This window comes from Lepidochelys olivacea (assembly GCF_965140295.1).
Source record: "Lepidochelys olivacea isolate rLepOli2 genome assembly, chromosome: 2".
NCBI lineage: Eukaryota > Metazoa > Chordata > Testudines > Cheloniidae > Lepidochelys > Lepidochelys olivacea.
In genome coordinates, this window is record NC_140412.1 from 181,103,337 (window position 1) to 181,122,545 (window position 19,209).

The window sequence follows — 19,209 nt, forward strand, 5'->3', positions numbered from 1 at the left end:
GAACATGTGTCAGTCGGCACTGCTTTGGACTGTTATCGAGCAGAACCCATCATCAGCATGGACACAGGTCTTCCTCAAGTATGGAAGTTGAAGCATGAAGGGACATATGAATCTTTAGCACATCTGGCACGTAAATATCTTGTGATGCCGGCTACAACAGTGCCATGCGAACGCCTGTTCTCACTTGCAGGTGACATTGTAAACAAGACATGGGCAGCATTATCTCCTGCAAATTGTAACCAAACTTGTTTGTCTGAGTGATTGGCTGAAGTAGGACTGAGTGTACTTGTAGGTTCTAAAGTTTTACGTTGTTTTATTTTTGAATGCAGTTATTTTTTATACATAATTCTACATTTGTAAGTTCAACTTGCATGATAAAGAGATTGCACTATAGTACTTGTATTAGGTGAATTGAAATATACTTTTTGTTTTGTTTTTTACAGTGCAAATATTTGTAATAAAAAATATAAAGTGAGCACTTTACACTTTGTATTTTGTGTTGTACTTGAAATCAATATATTTGAAAATGTAGAAAACATCCAAAATATTTAAATAAATGGTATTCTGTTATTGTTTAACAGTGCAATTAATCATGATTCATTTTTTTAATCGCTTGACAGCCCTAGTTTTGATGCAGGGTGAGGTATTAAAAAACCTGGTATTCATAAAAATGTCTGTCATCTCGCATTCTGATATATTGTGTGGTCAAATGTACAGAACACACACACTTTCTGCAGGCTCCAGCTCCAGTGAATTCCAAGCAGCATTGCTTGCCCCAATCCCATCCCATCTAAATTCCCCTGCCCCTTCTCCTTAACACTCAGACGGTAGAACTGCTCTGTGTAGCCCATTGGCTTCACTATATCCCATGTTCTCAATTGCACTTGGATTTCACAGTACAGTTAAGAATCTGCAGGAAGAGGAATAGCATTTCAGTTCATTTGACCCCACTTGCACACCGCCCCATACAAAAATACTGAACTATGTATGTATACATGGGACATGTTCACTGGAGCACAACATGTGCTGTTTGAATTGTTGTGAACCCAAGACAGTTAATAAAAGAAAATCCTGATACACCGTACCCTCGCTAGGACACGCGAATTCGCATATAATGCAGTCTCGGCCATGGATCCGAAATTTAATTACTTTAATTGGAATTCATTTTAACGCAGTCCCCGCTATAATGCAGTCCCCGCATTAACGCGGTATCGTGCATGGATCCCAAATCCCGCGTTCTGGCGGCAGTCCTGTGTATATAACTTTGCTTAATTACATCTGAGGCATTAGGGGAACTTCCGAATGAGACTGACTGATTATTTTTAATTTGCTACATTTTAGAGCCTACAGAGGTTGACATTATCCTTTTAAAGGAAAACAAATGACTTGTAATGAATTCTGAAAAGATTTTTCCTGTCCCAAGACACGCAGCAAGTAGCCACAAGTTATTGGAATGAAAGAGACTGCAGACTTATTAGGTGTCAAGATTTACAACATGGAATAGGTACAGTGATTTTGTTACAGTGATGCCATTCCTGTTACCATAGCTAAAGGTCTTTCATCACTGAGATTATAAACTCCTCTGTCCAGCTGTTTAGAACTCGTTGATAACTGGTTCCAGGATGTAACTGCATTTGAAGAAGTTGTCAATCCAGAATGGAATGCTGGGGATGAGAGCGGGGGTTAAATCATTTATGGAAAATGAATTCATTTGAGTCCAAATCCTGAAGTTTTTCCTCAGTTTTTCTTTGGTAAAATTCCCATTGACTTCAGCAGGAGTTTTGTATGTGAGAGTTTTTTTGTTTGTTTTTTTTTTTTAGAAAAAGACCTCAGGATCTGGCCTTGGATTGTAGAAGTAGGGGCTGAGGGGAAGTACTAGTTTCAGATACTTCCATTCAAGTGGAGTGTAAGCCAGTGAGGGGGCTTGCCAGGGGGAGGCAGGGACCAGATGAAAAATTATTGCTGCTTCTTGGCCTTTTGGTCAAGATTGCTTGTAACGTCAGATTTATTATCTGATATGCTCTCTTCTGGGGTAAATGTATCCGTCCTTGAAGGCAGTAGACTTAGTGATCTAACAGATCTGTTCCATCCCTAACTGTTATGACAGATTATTTTGGCAGTCAAACTAGAGCACTTGCATTCCCTTGAGTATTGATGCCAGGCAATTACACCAGCATTAACTGTATGATAAATCAATGGTACTTACTACTGGGGGTACTTAATTCTCCTATGCCATCTGGGCTTCAAGGGACTTCTCTTTGATCTGAGGAAAGTCCCCCACCTCTTCACAACAATCAAAAATTCACAGGGCTCACAGCTTAAACCATGAAAGTTCATGCAGTTTTTGTAGCAGAGTATGGCAACTTTGTTACCATATTTCTCCTTGTAAGAATAGCCTCACGGGCTTTGCTTTCTGTATTCCTGTTGTGACGGGGCAAGGCCAGATGGCTATGGAAAAGCAGTGGGAGATAGATATATTAGCTCCAGGCTAAACAAATCCCTGGTACCAGGATAAGTGAAATGGCAGCTGCTCCTGGTCAATTAAGACACCTGGGGCCAATTAAGAACTTTCCAGAAGGGAGGGAGAAGGCTAGGTTGATTGGGACACCTGAAGCCAATCAGGAGCAGGCTGAAACTAGTTAAAAGCCTCCCAGTCAGTCAGGTGGGTGTGCATGTCAGGAGCTGTGGGAGGAAGTTGCGCTGTTGGAGAGGCTGAGTAGTACACACCATATTAGGCACAAGGAAGGAGGCCCTGAGGTAAGGGTGAAGTGGAGCTTGAGGAAGTGAGGGCTGCTGTGGGGGAAGTAGCCCAGGGAATTGTACATGTTATGTTTCTAAAAGGTCAACTACCATAGCTGATACTATTAGGGTCCCTGGGCCGGAGCCCGGAGTAGAGGATGGGCCCGGGCTCCCCCCCCCCCACCTTTGCCCCCTGATTAATCACTGAGACTGGGAGACAACAGAGACTCTGCAAGGAAGGATAACTTCTCCTCACCTCCCTCGCTGGCTTATGATGAAAATGGCTCAGTAGACTGTGACCCTTGTCTCTAGAGAGAGAAGGGTTACATGGAGGGTCACAGTGAACCTCTGAGGCTAGCAAAATCCACCAGGAAACATGGGACCCATGGAGGCAAGGACAGAGATTTGTCACATTGTTTAAGTTCTTTAATACAAAGGGGCAAATTAATTAATGTGCATTGTTGTCATTTATTATTTGTGTTACACAATAGTGCTTGAACACTCCAGTTGTGGGACAGGAACCTCATTGTGCTAGACACTGTACAGATACAAATTAAAAAAAGATGGTCCCTACCCCAGAGAGAATTGTTATCATTATTTGTTAGAATTTTTTCTTAATTTAAAATAATTTCCTAAAGATTTTTAGCATATAGGCTTATTTGCACATGTGCAACAACTGAAATCAGAGTTTGGGCTCTACCAGCCTTGAAGACACTTATTACGATGTTCCAGGTCAGTAATTTATGAACTCGGAAAGATTTATACAATACATAATAATAACTTTTTCTATACAGAGTTAAGATCTGACTAGTCAGAATGGGTTTGCTCTATTCACTGCTTCATGTATTTTACAAATGATTTAATTAATTCTTATGACAATTTTTTTATTCTTCCAGCACTGAATGGACCTTTTGATATCATTGATGCACCTATCACTTAAAACACTCAACTGTTTAGTGGAAGAGTGCTAAGGAATTGATACTCTGTAGACAGAGGTGAAAGTAACTGAGGACACTTACTGATATGGGGCCGGGGCAGCGCTGGCCCCCCAGAAGGGTGGGGTCTCAGGCAGAAGGGGCCGGGCTGGGGGGGGGTCGTCAACATCCCCCAGTCAGCCCTTCCAGGCCACCTGGTCCGGGCTGCCGTGTTGATTTAAAGGGCCCGGGGCCCTGGATGCCACTGCTGCAGTAGTGGCAGCGGCGTCCAGAGCCCCAGGCCCTTTTAAATCGCCAACCCCAGGGCAACTGCTCCCTTTGCCCCCACCACCTGTCTGGGGGGGGGAGGGCAAAAGGGGCAGGGACCTCAAAGCGCTTCAGGGTCCTTTGCTGTGGCAGCGCTTTAACATTGCTGTTCCCTCCCCTCCCCTCTCCTCCCCTCGGTGGCCCCGCCGACGGGGGGGCCCGGCAACATTAAAGTGCTGCCGCGGCAAAGGACCATCCTTAAAGCGCTGCTGTAGCAGCTCTTAATGCCCCCACCCCTTTTGCCTCCCCTGTCGGCGGCCCTGCCAGTATGGACCCTACCAACAGGGCCACCCACAGGGGAGGCAAAAGGGGCAGGGACGCAGCAGCGCTTTAATGTGGGCTGGGTATGGGCTGGTGCCGCCCTTACCGGCTCACTTTCACCCCTGTCTGTAGACAAGTTTTTTAGCTCATTGCTTTTTTCAGTGATATGAATATTGAAATAGGTGTTTAGTAAAGAATTATTATCGCTTACTCATTAAAAAAAATGATGCATAATAAAATATAAATTTATGCAGATAAATAGTACATCTTTGCAAATGCCTGACTCCGTAGTTTGCAAACCCTGGGCAGATCCTCAGCTGATGGAAACTGCCATCACAACATTGAATTCAACAGAGCTATTCCAAATTACAGCAGCTCATGATTTCATAGAATCATAGAATATCAGGGTTGGAAGGGACCTCAGGAGGTCATCTAGTCCAACCCCCTGCTCAAAGCAGGACGAATCCCCAATTTTTGCCCCAGATCCCTAAATGGCCCCCTCAAGGATTGAACTCACAACCCTGGGTTTAGCAGGCCAATGCTCAAACCACTGAGCTATCCGTGGCATTTCACCTACTGTGTTTCTTCACAAAAGCTTATACATGTGTAGACTCAATCCAAACGCACAATTCCATTCTCTCTAGTAAAGTATGCAAGGGACACTTTATTATGTGCTGTAAAGGTTTCCTCTTTTTTATATAAGAATTTTTTTAAAAAAATGTTAAAGCCACGATGCATATTAACAAAGGTCAGGAAATTTAAAAAGAGGGCTGCCAGCTCATCCTTGAGCCATATCATTGTCATTTTCCCTTGTTCATGTAAATTAAAGCTGAAATGTGAGCATTTAATTTGAAATTCCTACTTTGGTACTGCTCTCAGTTATGCCAATGTTAAACCCAGAGTATCTACATTTCATTAGCAGAGCTGGTCAAAATTATTTTACCAGAAATGTTTCCTGATGAAATATGGAGTTTTGTAATAGTGTGGAAAATGTCCATTTTCATTATGTTTTCTAATTTTTCTAATTTGAGAAAATTTGAAATGAAATGGTTTGTTTCTAATCATAATTTAGACATCTGGAAATGTCTAAAATGCTGTCCATTTGGAATGAAACTTTTCATTTCAGCTGAATCTTCTGAAATTTTTCATTTTGACATTCCTGAATCAAATTTTTATTGGATCTTTTCATTCCATGAGAATGTTCAGTATTTCAACTTTGCATCCCATTTCAGGACAAAAACAAAAGTCAAAATATCAGATTTTCCCATGGGATGGAAGTTCTGTTTTCTAAACAGTTGTATTCAGTAGTTGCTTGGGGTATAAACTAGTGTAATTTAGAGCAGTACCATGTGCTGTAATTTTAATTGAACTTGGTTTGGTATCTGTTTTTGATATTAAGTTAATACAGGATATTGTGGATTTAAAAGTTTGCCTATCCCTCCCTAATACTAGCAATCTATGGGTACACAAATCTATAGCTGAACTTTTAGTCCTGTTTGAACATATATTGATTAACATGTTACTAAGACAGTTGTAAATTGTGATGGAGGCACCACACAAATATTTGTTCTAGGACATAAATATTTGTTTCTAGTCATGTTAAACCTAAATATTTGTTTCCTGTCTCCATTAGAATTTACAGTTGTCAATTAGCATGTTAATTATCATGTTAAAATGTGTAGACATTCTCTCTCCCTTCTCCCACGCTCTCTCTCTTTTCTATCTCCTCTCCCTCCTTGAAAACTTGTTTGAGGAGCTAAGCACATTTTGTTAGTAAAAGCCCTGGATTAAATGCCACCCACAAATGATTTGTGCATGTTTTATTTTGCCAAGGGGCTTTGTCAGATACTGAGAGAAATAATGTAATCTTGGTTGAACTATGATTTCAATTAACTAACAAGTGAGTTTAGAGACTGTCTTATTAACTTTGCACATCATTTTACTTAGGCAGAAAAGCTTTCTCATTCAGGAGTCATCTCTTGCCTCATTTGCTCCAGGGGCATGATGAACAGAAAGGAGACTGATTTAAGTCTCATTTTTGGTGCAAATATTCATCTCCCTCTGTACATACTAAATGTAAAGAAAGATGCTTCTCATCCCTCAGTAGTTCCTATTTAAATCAGAGATGGACTCAGGAAGTGCTGTTCGGATTATTCGGATTGTGATTAGTTCTTGCAAGATTCTTGCTTATGACTTTCTTCTCAAGTACTTTTCCTAGTCTCATTCGTCCTGCATTTCACACATTCTTAAACACCTCTTTTCATTTCTCCCTCCTCCAACATTAGTTCCACTCTCTCCTTCTTCATCCCAGTCTCTGTTGATATTTCCCTTCTATTGGCTGTCTCCAGACCCTCACACTTTACCCCTTCCTTTACTCCTCCTTTTGTCCCTTCTGTTTCCTTTCATTCGATCTTCTTCCAGGATCTCTTCTCCAGATCCTTCTCCTCTGCTTTCCTGCTCTGTCACTATTGAAACTCCATTGTAGTACTGTCTCTCATATCTTTGACCCTTCTCCCACCCTATCTGATCTTTCATTGGTGCTTTTGCTTCTTTCTCTTTTAATATAAACCATCCTTATCTTGCTAATCCATACTGCTAAAACTCCTCGTAGTAAAGAGAGAGCCTGGAGCACTCATCCTGGTGCAAAACCTTAGTCCTGAACCAGAGGCTGTGAATGAAAGTCAGGCCATGTATTAAAGCAGATTCTTACAAGTTCACTGTCCAATACATAAACTTGGCAAAGTTGCTGCTAGCGTTGCTAAAACATAAGTACTCCTAGAAAGTACTAGCCACTAAATAGTTGTGTAAATACTTTCCAGAATGCCAATACAAATATACTCCAATCTAGCACAAGATAAGAGGGTTTGACAAAATAATGAATAGGGATGTTTTGTCTGAAATGCCAGGAAAAAGTTACAAGGGGAAGTAATAAACAGATGTCATAAAACACGTAAGGTGTATGTAAATTGTTTATTCCAGTTGTTTCTCTTAATCTATAAATGTCAGGAGACCTTGCCTTAACCCTTTGTGTGGCTGAGGGGACAGCAAAGGCTCCTGCTGCTGGCTCCGTGCCATGTTGTTAATGTTCTTGTGCAAGTTGTGCAAGTCATTAGGACTGTTCCTTGAGGGCAATAAACCTGGCCAAGTGCCTTTATCACCAAACCATGCCTCTGGTCTTTCCTTATAAGTAATATCAAGGTCTGCTGAATTAGCTGGTTGCACTCTCTGCAAGTGCTGATAACACCGGAGCTCCAAGGACCAAAGCCCTGAGCGGCTATAACAGCTTTGCCGTAACAACAACATTCCACCCTTCTACACCCCTGTCCCTGCCCTGGCCATCCTTCTTCTTCATATCTGTACCCTTCTTTCCAGCCTTCTTTCTTCTTATCTTGCCCCCTCCAATCTATTCAATGAGCCACTACTGAAGTCATCTTCCCTCCCTATCTCTCCAGCCACATTACTTCATTCCTAGAAATCCTTTGCCGTATTTTTGTCATTTGTCATTTCTGAGCATCAAATTCAAGCTGCTATTTGCATAGAAATAAATCCCAATGTCAAGAGATAAGAGAATAAAAAGAAAGTGAAAGAGAGAACAAAAGAGAAAAAGATAGGAGTGGTGGGAAGATAGAATTAATCAAAATGTGACTTGACAGAGATGAGGTCAAACAAGGATATGTTGAGAGCTATCTAAAAAGTTGTATATGAAGTTAGGTAACATAGTAATGGCCAACTTAGAAATCCAGTAGATAGGTAAGATTCGATAGACATGAAAGGTACCGCCATCTCATTCCAGACAAGTAAATTGGGCTTAAGTCAGTGTGCTCCACAACATAAAAAATATATTTAATTTTTTACCGCTCCAACTCTTTGAATATTCTCAGTTAAGTTGCCCACCTTTAGCAAACTGCCCAAATCATAGTTCTGCCTTACCACATAACAGGGCATCAGTCTAGAAAAAAATTTTTAAAAAAGGATACAAAATGGAGAAAATGTTCCCCCTCAAAATCTAATCCTGCATATGTCCTATGGGGGAAAAAAAAACATATATATATATATAAAATGCATTTGCAATGACCATATACAATGTTTATGTTTAACAACATGGAGGCCTGGTGTATGCTTAAAACGTAGGTCGGCCTGGCTATGTTGCCCAGAGGTGTGAAAAATTCACACACAAGGGACGTAGGTAAACTAATTTAAGCCCCAGTGTAGACGTTGCTAGGTCAATGGAAGAATTCTTCCATCAGCCTAACTACTCCCCTTAAGGGGGTGGATTTACTAAAGCAATGAAAAAACCCCTTCCATCATTGTAGTAAGTGTCTGTACCACAGTGCTACAGCAGTGTAGCTGCAGTTGTGTCTCTATAGGTCTAGTAGTGTAGATATATCCTAAGAAATACTGAGGAAAAGAGTTCCTTTAATTACACCTGTAAGGTCAAATTTTTAAATGTGTTGATCCTAAGCTTAGAGCAGTTAATCTCCCAAGCAGCAGTAATCAAGAGCTAGCAACTCAGCTTGAGAGATTTTGAGCAGATAAGAAGTTCTTGGCAGTGGTTCCCAATGCTAGAGAGATGACTCAACCAGCAGCTATGGCACTTAGGTTGACTTGTTAAATACCATTCCATTACTAACACTAAAAAGAAGATGATCACCCCGATCGCTTAGCTCTTGTGTGCACCAGGTTTTAAGTATCAGGGGGTAGCTGTGTTAGTCTGTATCCACAAAAACAACAAGGAGTCCAGTGGCACCTTAAAGACTAACAGATTTATTTGAGCATAAGCTTTCATGGTAAAAACCTCACTTCTTCAGATGCATGGCGTGAAAGTTACAGATGCAGACATAAATAGGTTTTAAGGCATGCCTGTTGACTCTGCCATCTTGTGCTGTTGGGGGGGAAAGGTGTCACAGAGAGGACTGGGTCGTTCTTTAACAATTCTCCTCTGGTTAGCTTTCAAGACTATAGCACTGGAAAACACACACATTATTTGCATTACAACAGCTACTGCAAATACCGGAGCAGGAGTGTTCAACGGGATCACTCGTAATCTTAAAGTTAAGCATGTGTTTGCAACATTAGCATCTAAATTAATGGTTTGATTTTCTGAAGTGCTGAGCACTCCACTTCAGTGTAAGCTGGGAGTGCTCTGCATCTTTGAGAATCAGGCCACTTATTTAGGTGACTAACTTTAAGTATCACATTTGAAAATGTACTTTAAAGTTAGCTACTGCATAGTATGAGGTGCAGAAATCATGGCTGTTGGTTGGATGTAAAACTTATTGCAGTGAACAGTCCAGCATTGGGCCTATAAGAGCTGGGCTAACTACAGTATTTTAAACCATGTTCTATCTGAGGTCTTAATGTTAAAGATGCTCAACTAGAACCTGTAACAATCTAGACAGAGAGGATACCCAGTGCCAAGTTCATGCTCATTAGAAAAACTGAACTGGGGTGGCATGTTTTCCTTCACTGGTGCTATAATTGCTGCCAAGAAAACAGAAAAAGAAAGATGGAACCAGAAACCAGATGGAACCTGGTCTCTCTAATATGGGTTTATGAAGAAGCAGCATACCTGTTCCTTATGTTAGGAGCATCCATTTCTGACTATTCTTTTGTGGACGTTTCTTTCATTAGACTCCAGAAACTCCTTTAGGGCCTGATCCAAAGCCCATTGAAGTCACCTCGAGGATTCCCATCAACTTTGGATCAGTCCCTTCATGTTCAAACATCGTGATAGTGCGCTCATTTACATTTAATATCTGGGGTAATATAAAATCAGTAGCCAGGGATGGCATATTTAGTACTTGGACTTGTGTAATCTGTTTGCTATATTGTGAAAGTAGCCAATAAGAAAAGTTGTTCCTCTTAAATGATCAATTTAAAAGTATGCAGAAATCCTCTTTGAAATAGGCAACCGAGTCAATCACTGACCCCATGCCAATAAAAACACCACTTTTAACTAGTTAATCTGGTGGACTGCAGACAGCATCCACCTGAAAGCAGACATCCCTGTAAGTGGTGAAAGGAACAGCAGCTGAAACATGGAATAAAGAATCCTAGATATTTTTTACTGATGAGTTATCCTTAAAAAAATCTTATAAATATAGCCCAATTATAGGGATATTAAAATGTGTGGATTGATTGATAGGACCCTCTACTTTGTTTGGGCCAGTCTACCAAACTTATGAAGAGTAGTATCTTACTCTGCAAGTACATACTCAAAGTAAAGGGCTCCTCTGAGTAAGGGCAGCAGAAAATGAGCCTTTGAAAGGAGGTGCGGAAATGTAAACTTGTACCTGATTGAAGAGACAGAACTATGAGGGGAAAAAACTGCATCATCTTTTGGAAATGGATTGTTGCAAAAAGCTCAGGAGTGTGTAGTTCATGCAATAGAGAGCTTTTCTTATCTCTTTTTAATTGCTTCGATTTGCTTACTGCACCTGGTAGCAAGACTAGAATGAGTGTATAGCTCATAGCTAAAAGGGATGTTGCATCTCAAGAAATTAATGTCAGAAACACAGCTCAGATGATGACAGTTTCAAGGTTGATGCAGTGAAACTAAAAGAGTTACGTACACACATTTGGGAAAAGAAAAGTTTTCAGAATGCGTAGTCTTCTAAGGGATCAAGCTTCCATTTTTAGAAATATTAGTGAAGATGAAGGAATAAAAGAAAAGAAAAAAAAAGATGCAAGAATATTTTCTATCCTCTTTTCCCAGCTGTTAATTCCTATCACAGATCTGCTTTGATCTGGACTGAATGTTACTATTTCCTCCTCCTTGTCAGCCTGGCTTGGCTGTGAGGGAGAAAAATCTTTTTAAGTCTGATAAACTGGTTTTTTTTTTTCCCCCACTCCACCTAAAGACAGAATCAGATAAGCATTTCAAAGTATGTGATTTGTACCAGCAGTGAGGAAAGAAGCAAAGAGAGCGAGCGAGAGAGAGATCAATCTATGATATATATTTATGGGTACTGGTGCCAAACAAATCCCCTAAGTTAACTGTGTCTCAACAGTTTTCTCCTGGTAAAATAGTTAATATGCAGATATCTCTCTGTTGTGCAGACATTTTCATTCTAATTCTTTTCATTTCATTTCATTCTAATTCTTTCGTCTGCATTTTTTTTATGGCACTGCTTCAAAAGCAATCCTATAACAACCTTAGAAAATTGATCACCCTCTCCCGATGTTATATTCTTTTGTTACTAGCTTCATTTCCTTCGCTATGTACTCTACACCTTTCCTGAAACAGTGTGAAGATCAGTGACCCTCTAGGCCTAGGTTGAAACTCGAGTGGTTGAACCAAATAGTCTCAAGAAAGGCAAAGGGGGAGGAAACTGGAATGAAAAAGAAAAGCACATCATAATCACACAGTAGTTATACCTGCATATATATATCAGATGCTCCCCTCCCCATATGCAGTACAGAGTGGAGCAAACTACTGCAGTTATCGGACTTTGCTACTGCCCTCTGCTGGGGAGGGCAGCTTTAAACTCCACTGGGAGTGCTATAAAGCCCTTCTCATGGGTGCTCCCCAGCTTTGTGAGCTATCCACCCACGTCCAGACCCCCAACAGTTTGCACTGCTGCATTCTGTCTCAACGTAGACTTTCTGAAGGGGGCCCACAGCCTGGGCTGCGTTGGCAGAAACGAGGGAGCGACTTCAGTCTCTGGACTCTTACAGACTATACAATTATCTACAATAACAACTATGTTGGGGCATTCCATTTGGTTGGTTTCCCTTACATGATTAACATGTAGTTCTATCTCATAGTGTAGAAGAGACACAACCCTCTGTTACTCCTGTGTCCCCAAACCTTGGACAAAGCAGGGCTATAGCATGGTACTGTAAGACGGTGACAGTTCCATTCACACTAGAAAACAGGAATCGCATTTTAACAGTATTAGAAGATAACTGTATTGTAAGTGAGTCCCCCAAGAGGATTATTTATTGTACTGTAAATGAGCCCTTGTTGTTAAATGTGGCATCCAGTTAGAGGTTAACTCCTTTGCACTCTGTGGTACAAAATTTGCTTTGTGATCATTAATTGATAATTATTAAAATTCACCTGTTTTCCACACCACCTAATTGCAGCATATACTGGAATATTATTTGAAATCAAAACCAAAGAGTTAAAAAAATAATACTTTTTTGCTTTCATCCACAGGTAATGCAGGTGGTGAAAGAGCAAATAATGAGAGCACTCACTACCAAGCCTAGTTCTCTGGACCAATTCAAAAGTAAACTTCAGAATCTAAGTTACACGGAAATTTTGAAAATCCGTCAATCCGAGAGGATGAACCAGGAAGATTTCCAGTCTCGTCCAATTCTGTAAGTACTTTCCCCTTTCTAAGTCACTTATTGCATGGAAGGACTAAGAAATGTGAATGAAATTTGTGAACTGTTCAGGGGGAACCCAGGGGAAAAATTGCCCAGGGAGCACTGCTCAAAAGCAATGGAGTAGCATCTGATTGAAGTGCATATGTTTTCTTCTGCTGCAAATCTCAGCTGTTTCTTTGAGTTAGGTTCAAACAGATTTGGCTAATCCCTATAGGGCCTAGCGTGACTTATTTGCAGAAAATAATGCTTTGACATTTCCATGCTTTGTGTTGTTATGCGTGCACATTTTTTTTTTAACATGAGTTTTTGTCTTCTGTCCAATGCCCCATAAAGATTCAAAATATCACTTCTCTGAGCCAGGTAAATAGCCCAGAGCAATAGCACCAGTATAAATTTGCTCCATAAAAGAGTGTTTGAGTGATAGTGTCATCTTTTCTTTTGCTTGTGTTATCTTTGATGTTAGTCAGGTACAGTTACTTATTTCTAGGTGATTTCTTGTTAATATATATGCAGTGTAATACCCATTTCATATGGTCTAATGCTACGTATCAATTGTGGTACCTCTATTATAGCTTGCGTCTGCTTCTCAAAATGTCTTCATCTCCATTATATGTGAAAATCCTAGAGATGAGCCATGGACATGACATTTGATCTGCACTGGGGTAGGGCTTGAAACCAAACTAGTGACTTGGGGCAGGTTTATCTTCAGTGGTGCTCAAATCTCATGTCTTTTGATCCAGACTAGCAGAAACCTTTTGAGATAATCAGCTGAGAATCTGTGAGAGTTCCGTCATCTTAAACCAAAATTTCATGAAATGTTGGCCACGTTTGAAGTTGAATGGGACGAAACTGTAAAGATGGATTTGTATTTAGGTATTTCAGTTCCATCACTCCGGAGTTCAAGAGGATTCATGTATGAGACTCTGGGTTTGGTTTATCTGCAAAACTACATGTATGTGCAAACTCTGCGGGCCTTTCTCTGACAGGACAATGGTGAAAGCATAAACTAAGCAGAGTTACAAACTTTAATAATACTAACTGGAATCAAAGGGACAGTGATTCTTTTATGTCTTCACATTATTAGAATGATAGGACCTAGCACCCAGTTAGAATTGATATCACCTGTAGTCTTGTATCTGTTCAAAACTGGATTTGCATCCCTACACTTCAGAGCAGTTCTTTGCCAATCTTTTGTAACCCACAGAGATTCAAAGCAGTTTAGTGGTGCTACACCTGTCCCCAAAGCTTCTTGTTTTCCTCACTTTCCCAGTGAGTCAACTATTTATCAGCAATACAGGTCAACTATTTATACTATTTATATTCACTTTGAGCCTTGCCTACCATGGTGAAATTTGCTAGTGCAGCACAAGCTTTCTGATTCCAAATATCAGGGTTGCTAATCATTGTCACAGTGTATAGTCTGCATCCACAAAATGTAATGAATGCATTCCATGATCCAAATAAAAGCAGTGGAAATGTTAAAGAAACTCATTTCAGATCCAAGACAAATGTTAAGCTTAAGAAATGAATAACTAAGCTATTTAAACAATCATGACTGTATTCATGGTGATTTAAATTCTATGAATTTCCATTTTGATTGCATCTCTGATCACTTATTCTTGATTGTGAAGGGAAAGTGCTCTTTTAGTTTCCCCTGTGATTTGGCTCCATGTACTGAATTCTCACAAACTGTGTAGATGCTACTAATGACGCAAGTACAAAATCATGAATCCATTGTGTGTAAAAGAGAGAACGAGCCAGAGAAGGTAGTTTTGGTCTCCACAGAGACCTAAAGAATTGCAGGTACTTAGAAAGAAATTGTTCCCAACTGAATATAAAGTCAGTAGCCTTATTAAGAGCTGTATTAGGATGTGGCTAATGGATGGTAACTATTCACGGACCCAGCATGACTGAGCCTTTTTGCTGGTGTTCCCACATATAAAATACAGAAGTTACAGCTCTTCAAACTTTTGGACTACAGTGCTCCAAATAAACTTTTGTTTGAGTTTGAAGTGGGAATGGTTGCATTAATTATTAATTATTATGATTTTATTTATTAATTGCATTAGCTCAGTTTTGCAAGGAGGAATTTGTTTCCCTAAGGTCACAGTGTGGTTGGGACATCAGAGATCAAGTTTAATCTACTTCTAGTTCTGGCAAAACAGCAAATCCATAGGAAAACAGGGTGTGTTTGAATTTGATCAGTTTTGAATGGCTATGGAGGGGTGCACCCACAGTTAGAAGGCCAAATGGAGAAATAGAATAGTTACTAATAGGAATCAGAGCACATCAAGGTTCTGCCCTGAGCCCCTTTTTGTTCATGTTGGTGCTCAATGCACTTACAAAAGACATCCAGAGAGTGGCCCCCCCAGTGCATGTTTTTTGCAGATGATGTAGTGCTTGGGGGGGGGGGGGAGGGGCAAAGAGGAAGTGGAAGAAGAGTTAGAAAAATAGAGGTGTGTTTTTGAAAGAAATAGAATGAAAATCAGGAGAAATAAAACAGGTTATGTGGTCAGTAGATTCATTGATACCTTGCAGTAAAACAATGGAATTCTAAGTCTGGGAGCCCAACCATTACCAAAAGGTACGGACAGTCAAGAACCTAGGTTCAACAGTGAAGGGTAATGATGAACTCAATAAGGAACTTTTTAGTGAAACAGGAAAGGCATGGACTAAATGGAAAGAAGTGAGCGACATGATCTGTGATAGGAGAGTGCCTATCAAATTGAAAAATAAGATCTACAAAATCCATTTTGGTATGACTCTGAATGCTGGGCACTGAGGAGGAGGCAGGAGCAGATCTTGAACACAGTGGAAAAGTTAAAATGGATGCTTGGAGTTACCAGGCTGGATTATGTTTGAAATGACTGAATTAAGGGAAGTGTGATGGTGGAATTAATTATAGAAAAGCTGAGAGAAATTCAGGCTTAGATGGTTTGGGCATGTGAAAAGAAGATCAGAAGAATATATAGGAAACAGGGTGTTAAATTTAGAAGCAGAGGGTATGAGAAGGGTTAGGAAGATCCAGAATTAGATGGATGATTGTCATACAAAAGTATTTGATTAGCTGCGGAGTTTCTGAGGAACTGCTTCAAGACAGACTGGAATGGAGAAGGACGACTAAAAGTGCCGACCCCATATAGATGGGATTAAGGCTAACAGAAGAAGAAAAGAAGATGGAAGGGTGTACGCAGTTCTGCTGATCATGTTGCTATGCAAAGCACTAGGTCATTTCTTTGGCACACTAAATAACAGTAGAGCTGGGTGAATAAAAGGCAAAATTATGATGTTTAAGAGGAGGCTGGAGCGGCTTAGGGGGAGTTTGTTAATGCAGCAGTTTTTAGGGAAGGATTGTTTGTAAGTCAGCAACACAGAGGGGAACATTTGGAGGGATTTGGGTTTTTATACCTTTCTTTTATCTTTAATAATTTTCTGCTAGGCTGGAAAATGTCAATAATAACTGTTCAGGAAGCATTAATGATAGGAGAGAATACAATATAACAGATGAAAGGTGCTTTGGGATTATTTTTCTATTGTAATTTAAATCATTATAACACTATAAAATACCCAATTCTAGAAAAAGTGACTGTTGCTGATTGGAAGGAATCTGAGCTGTGAGTATGAAAGTACAGGGCTAGAGGCAGATGAAACTGGTACTAAAGAACACTCTGTTGTTTTTTTAAAAAATTAAAATAATTTCTAAAGATCTTGTGAGCCATGAGTTGCTTAGATGTGTGTTTTAAAAGCAAGTAGCTGATGGTGTGCTGAGACCAATGGGGAGAATCATAAAGTTAGTGACACCTTCTTATTTGGCTGTCTCAAGTGTTTGATCCCTTCCAACTTACTAATCCTTGTGATTATTAAATCATTAAATTAAATTATTTAGTAGAAACTAAAATGCAATCAGCTGTTTTATCCCTTCCTCATATTTTCCTTGCTATCTTGCCCTTTCCCCAGGCACAAACTGGATCTTATGCTATTCTGAAATCATGAGATAAAAATGTTGCAAAAATATATTTAAAATTGTGTTTCTCTATCTTACTGCTCTCCAGATTTGATTTTTAAATTAGGCAGAGTGAGATATTTCTGCCAGTAAGTGGAGTGGCTCTTCTGGTTTGGGGTCCAACCCTACAATGGTTGAACTTCCTCAACTCCCACTGACTTCAGTGGTTGAGGAAACTTAAATGCTTCAGAGGATAAGGTCCTTTATTTAGGTGCGTGGATAGTAATTAGCAGGATTGCTCAGTGTACCCAACCCCGTTTTATATAATCTGAAAGCAGTAAGAGTGAAAGCCTTCCTGACAGTGAGATGAATTAGGTTTTGGAATAGTCTTGCAAAGGAAGTACTTGGTGCCAAGTTGCTTAAGAAAATTAAATCAGGGTTGGACAAAGCACTGGAAAAAGTGTGGTAGAGAGCAATTTTACACTGGTAGCAGCTGCTGACGACACTAGGGTGAAGGCTGACCAGGCAGAAGGGGAGATGGTCTCATGCTAAAGGCACAGGACCTAGGCTTAAGTCACTAGAGGGAGATTTTCAAAGGCTCATTGAAAATCAGTGAGAATTGGTTATCTGTCTCTTCTTTATGCATTTGAAAATCTTCCCAGTAATCTCCACATGCCAAATTTCCCCCTCTGTAATAACTAGGATAATAATACTTCTCACCATTACAGGGTATTTATATCTGTCAGGCACTCAGATACTGCGGTGTTGCAGGACATATCAGTAGAGAGAGAGAAGGCCCCCTCCTCCCTCTCTCTTATGGCAAGAAAGCCTTTAGATACTGAAAAAAGAAAAGGAGTACTTGTGGCACCTTAGAGACTAACCAATTTATTTGAGCATGAGCTTTCGTGAGCTACAGCTCACTTCATCGGATGAATGCATGCATCCGATGAAGTGAGCTGTAGCTCACGAAAGCTCATGCTCAAATAAATTGGTTAGTCTCTAAGGTGCCACAAGTACTCCTTTTCTTTTTGAGAATACAGACTAACACGGCTGTTACTCTGAAACCTGTCTTTAGATACTGAGCCACTTTTGAGAGGTTTTATTTATTTTTGTATTGGTTAGCGTTCAAATTCACTCTCTGTCTCTGGTTTATGTTGGGCAACAGTGTTTTCCAGGGGGAGAGGAGGAAACATGGGAGTTAACGAAAGGGAAACTGCAATCTTGGAGGGGAGGAGACGGGAGTGGGATTTACCTCGCATCACTTCTGTCACCTTGTTAATTTGTAAGTCCACATTTCCCCTGTGCCTTGCCTGCACGCTGTCTGTGTAGGCTGTGAGCTCTTCAGAGCAGAGACAATGTGCTCTCTATATTCAGTGAGCCACCTGGTAAACCTGTTTGGCAGTGGATAAATAAGAGTTATTTAATTTTTCTCAGGTATTATTATTTAGAGGACCCCCAATTTGTGTCAAGTCCTTGGGCCGAGGAAGAAACACAGAGCCTGACCAGTTGCATTAGGATGTACTAGATCAGTGGTTCTCAAACTAGGGCTGCTGCTTGTTCAGAGAAAGTCCCTGGTGGGCCGGGCCAGTTTGTTTACCTGCTCCGTCCACAGGTTCGGCCAATCGCAGCTCCCACTGGCCGTGGTTCGCCGCTTCAGGCCAATGGGGGCTGCAGGAAGGGCGGCCAGCACATCCCTCGGCCCATGCCGCTTCCTGCAGCCCCCATTGGCCTGGAGCGGCGAACCGCGACCAGTGGGAGCCGTGATCCGCCGAACCTGAGGACGCGGCAGATAAACAAACCGGCCCGGCCCGCCAGGGGCTTTCCCTGAACAAGCGGCGGCCCTAGTTTGAGAACCACTGTACTAGATGACCTTTTTAGGTTTTCATGTCTAATTTCTATAGTGTTATGATTCTGTGTACTTTAGTGATAATTATCCAATTTCTGGATTGAACTGTGTAAATATCAAACTGTTCTTCATACTTATGCTTGAACACTTGAGGCCATTTCAGTGAGATGTACACTGTATTAAAGAATTGCTAAACCAATCCAGATTGTGTCTCATTGCTGTTGTATTTGGGGGTCTTTTCTCCGTCTCTTTCCTAAAGAGCACGGAAAACCAAGAAACCTATTCAAGCACTAAAGTCTTTTGACAGTATATAAATACCATGCAGAATATTCATACCATGGCTCTCAGTGGGAAAACTATGGTATTTGAAAATAATCATGAGTACTAATAAAACACTTTCTAGAGGTAGTTTGTTTCTGTAGTTCTAGTCACTTGATATTTGAATGGATCAATTTTTCACAGCTTGTAAATATACAGCAGATTGTGCATCAAGAACTCCTGTTCCGATATACATAAGCATTTAACTAGTACCTGGGAGGATTATGGCCTATCTGATTAAGGACACAATCTTTATGCACAGAACTTGCTATGTTTTCAGTGGGGTTTCTGCATGCAGAGGGCGTGTGAGATGAAGTGATAAGTAAACATGGCAATCAGCATAGATGGAAAGTCTGATGTTTTCCAGAGGGGAGGAATTTTGGTTCACCTCTAAAACTGCACTCCTTTCCTGAGTCTTGACTGTGATTACTGCTATACAGAATGATGTCTGGTATTACTTTATTCACACAGCAACCCAAAATTATGGTCTTGACACCCTTCATATTTTATGAATCCTCTACACATTC

General features: G+C 40.5%; 1 protein-coding gene across 5 annotated transcripts in view; it reads left to right on the forward strand.

Annotated features, from left to right (window-relative positions):
• Window positions 1-19,209, forward strand: part of ELMO1 (engulfment and cell motility 1) — a 417,156-nt gene that overhangs the window by 365,968 nt on the left and 31,979 nt on the right. For all 5 annotated transcript variants that reach the window (XM_084621572.1, XM_084621573.1, XM_084621576.1 and 2 more), the window contains one exon: window positions 12,403-12,566. In XM_084621572.1, coding sequence (XP_084477698.1) covers window positions 12,403-12,566 — 164 coding nt within the window. The remainder of the gene's footprint in view (window positions 1-12,402; window positions 12,567-19,209) is intronic.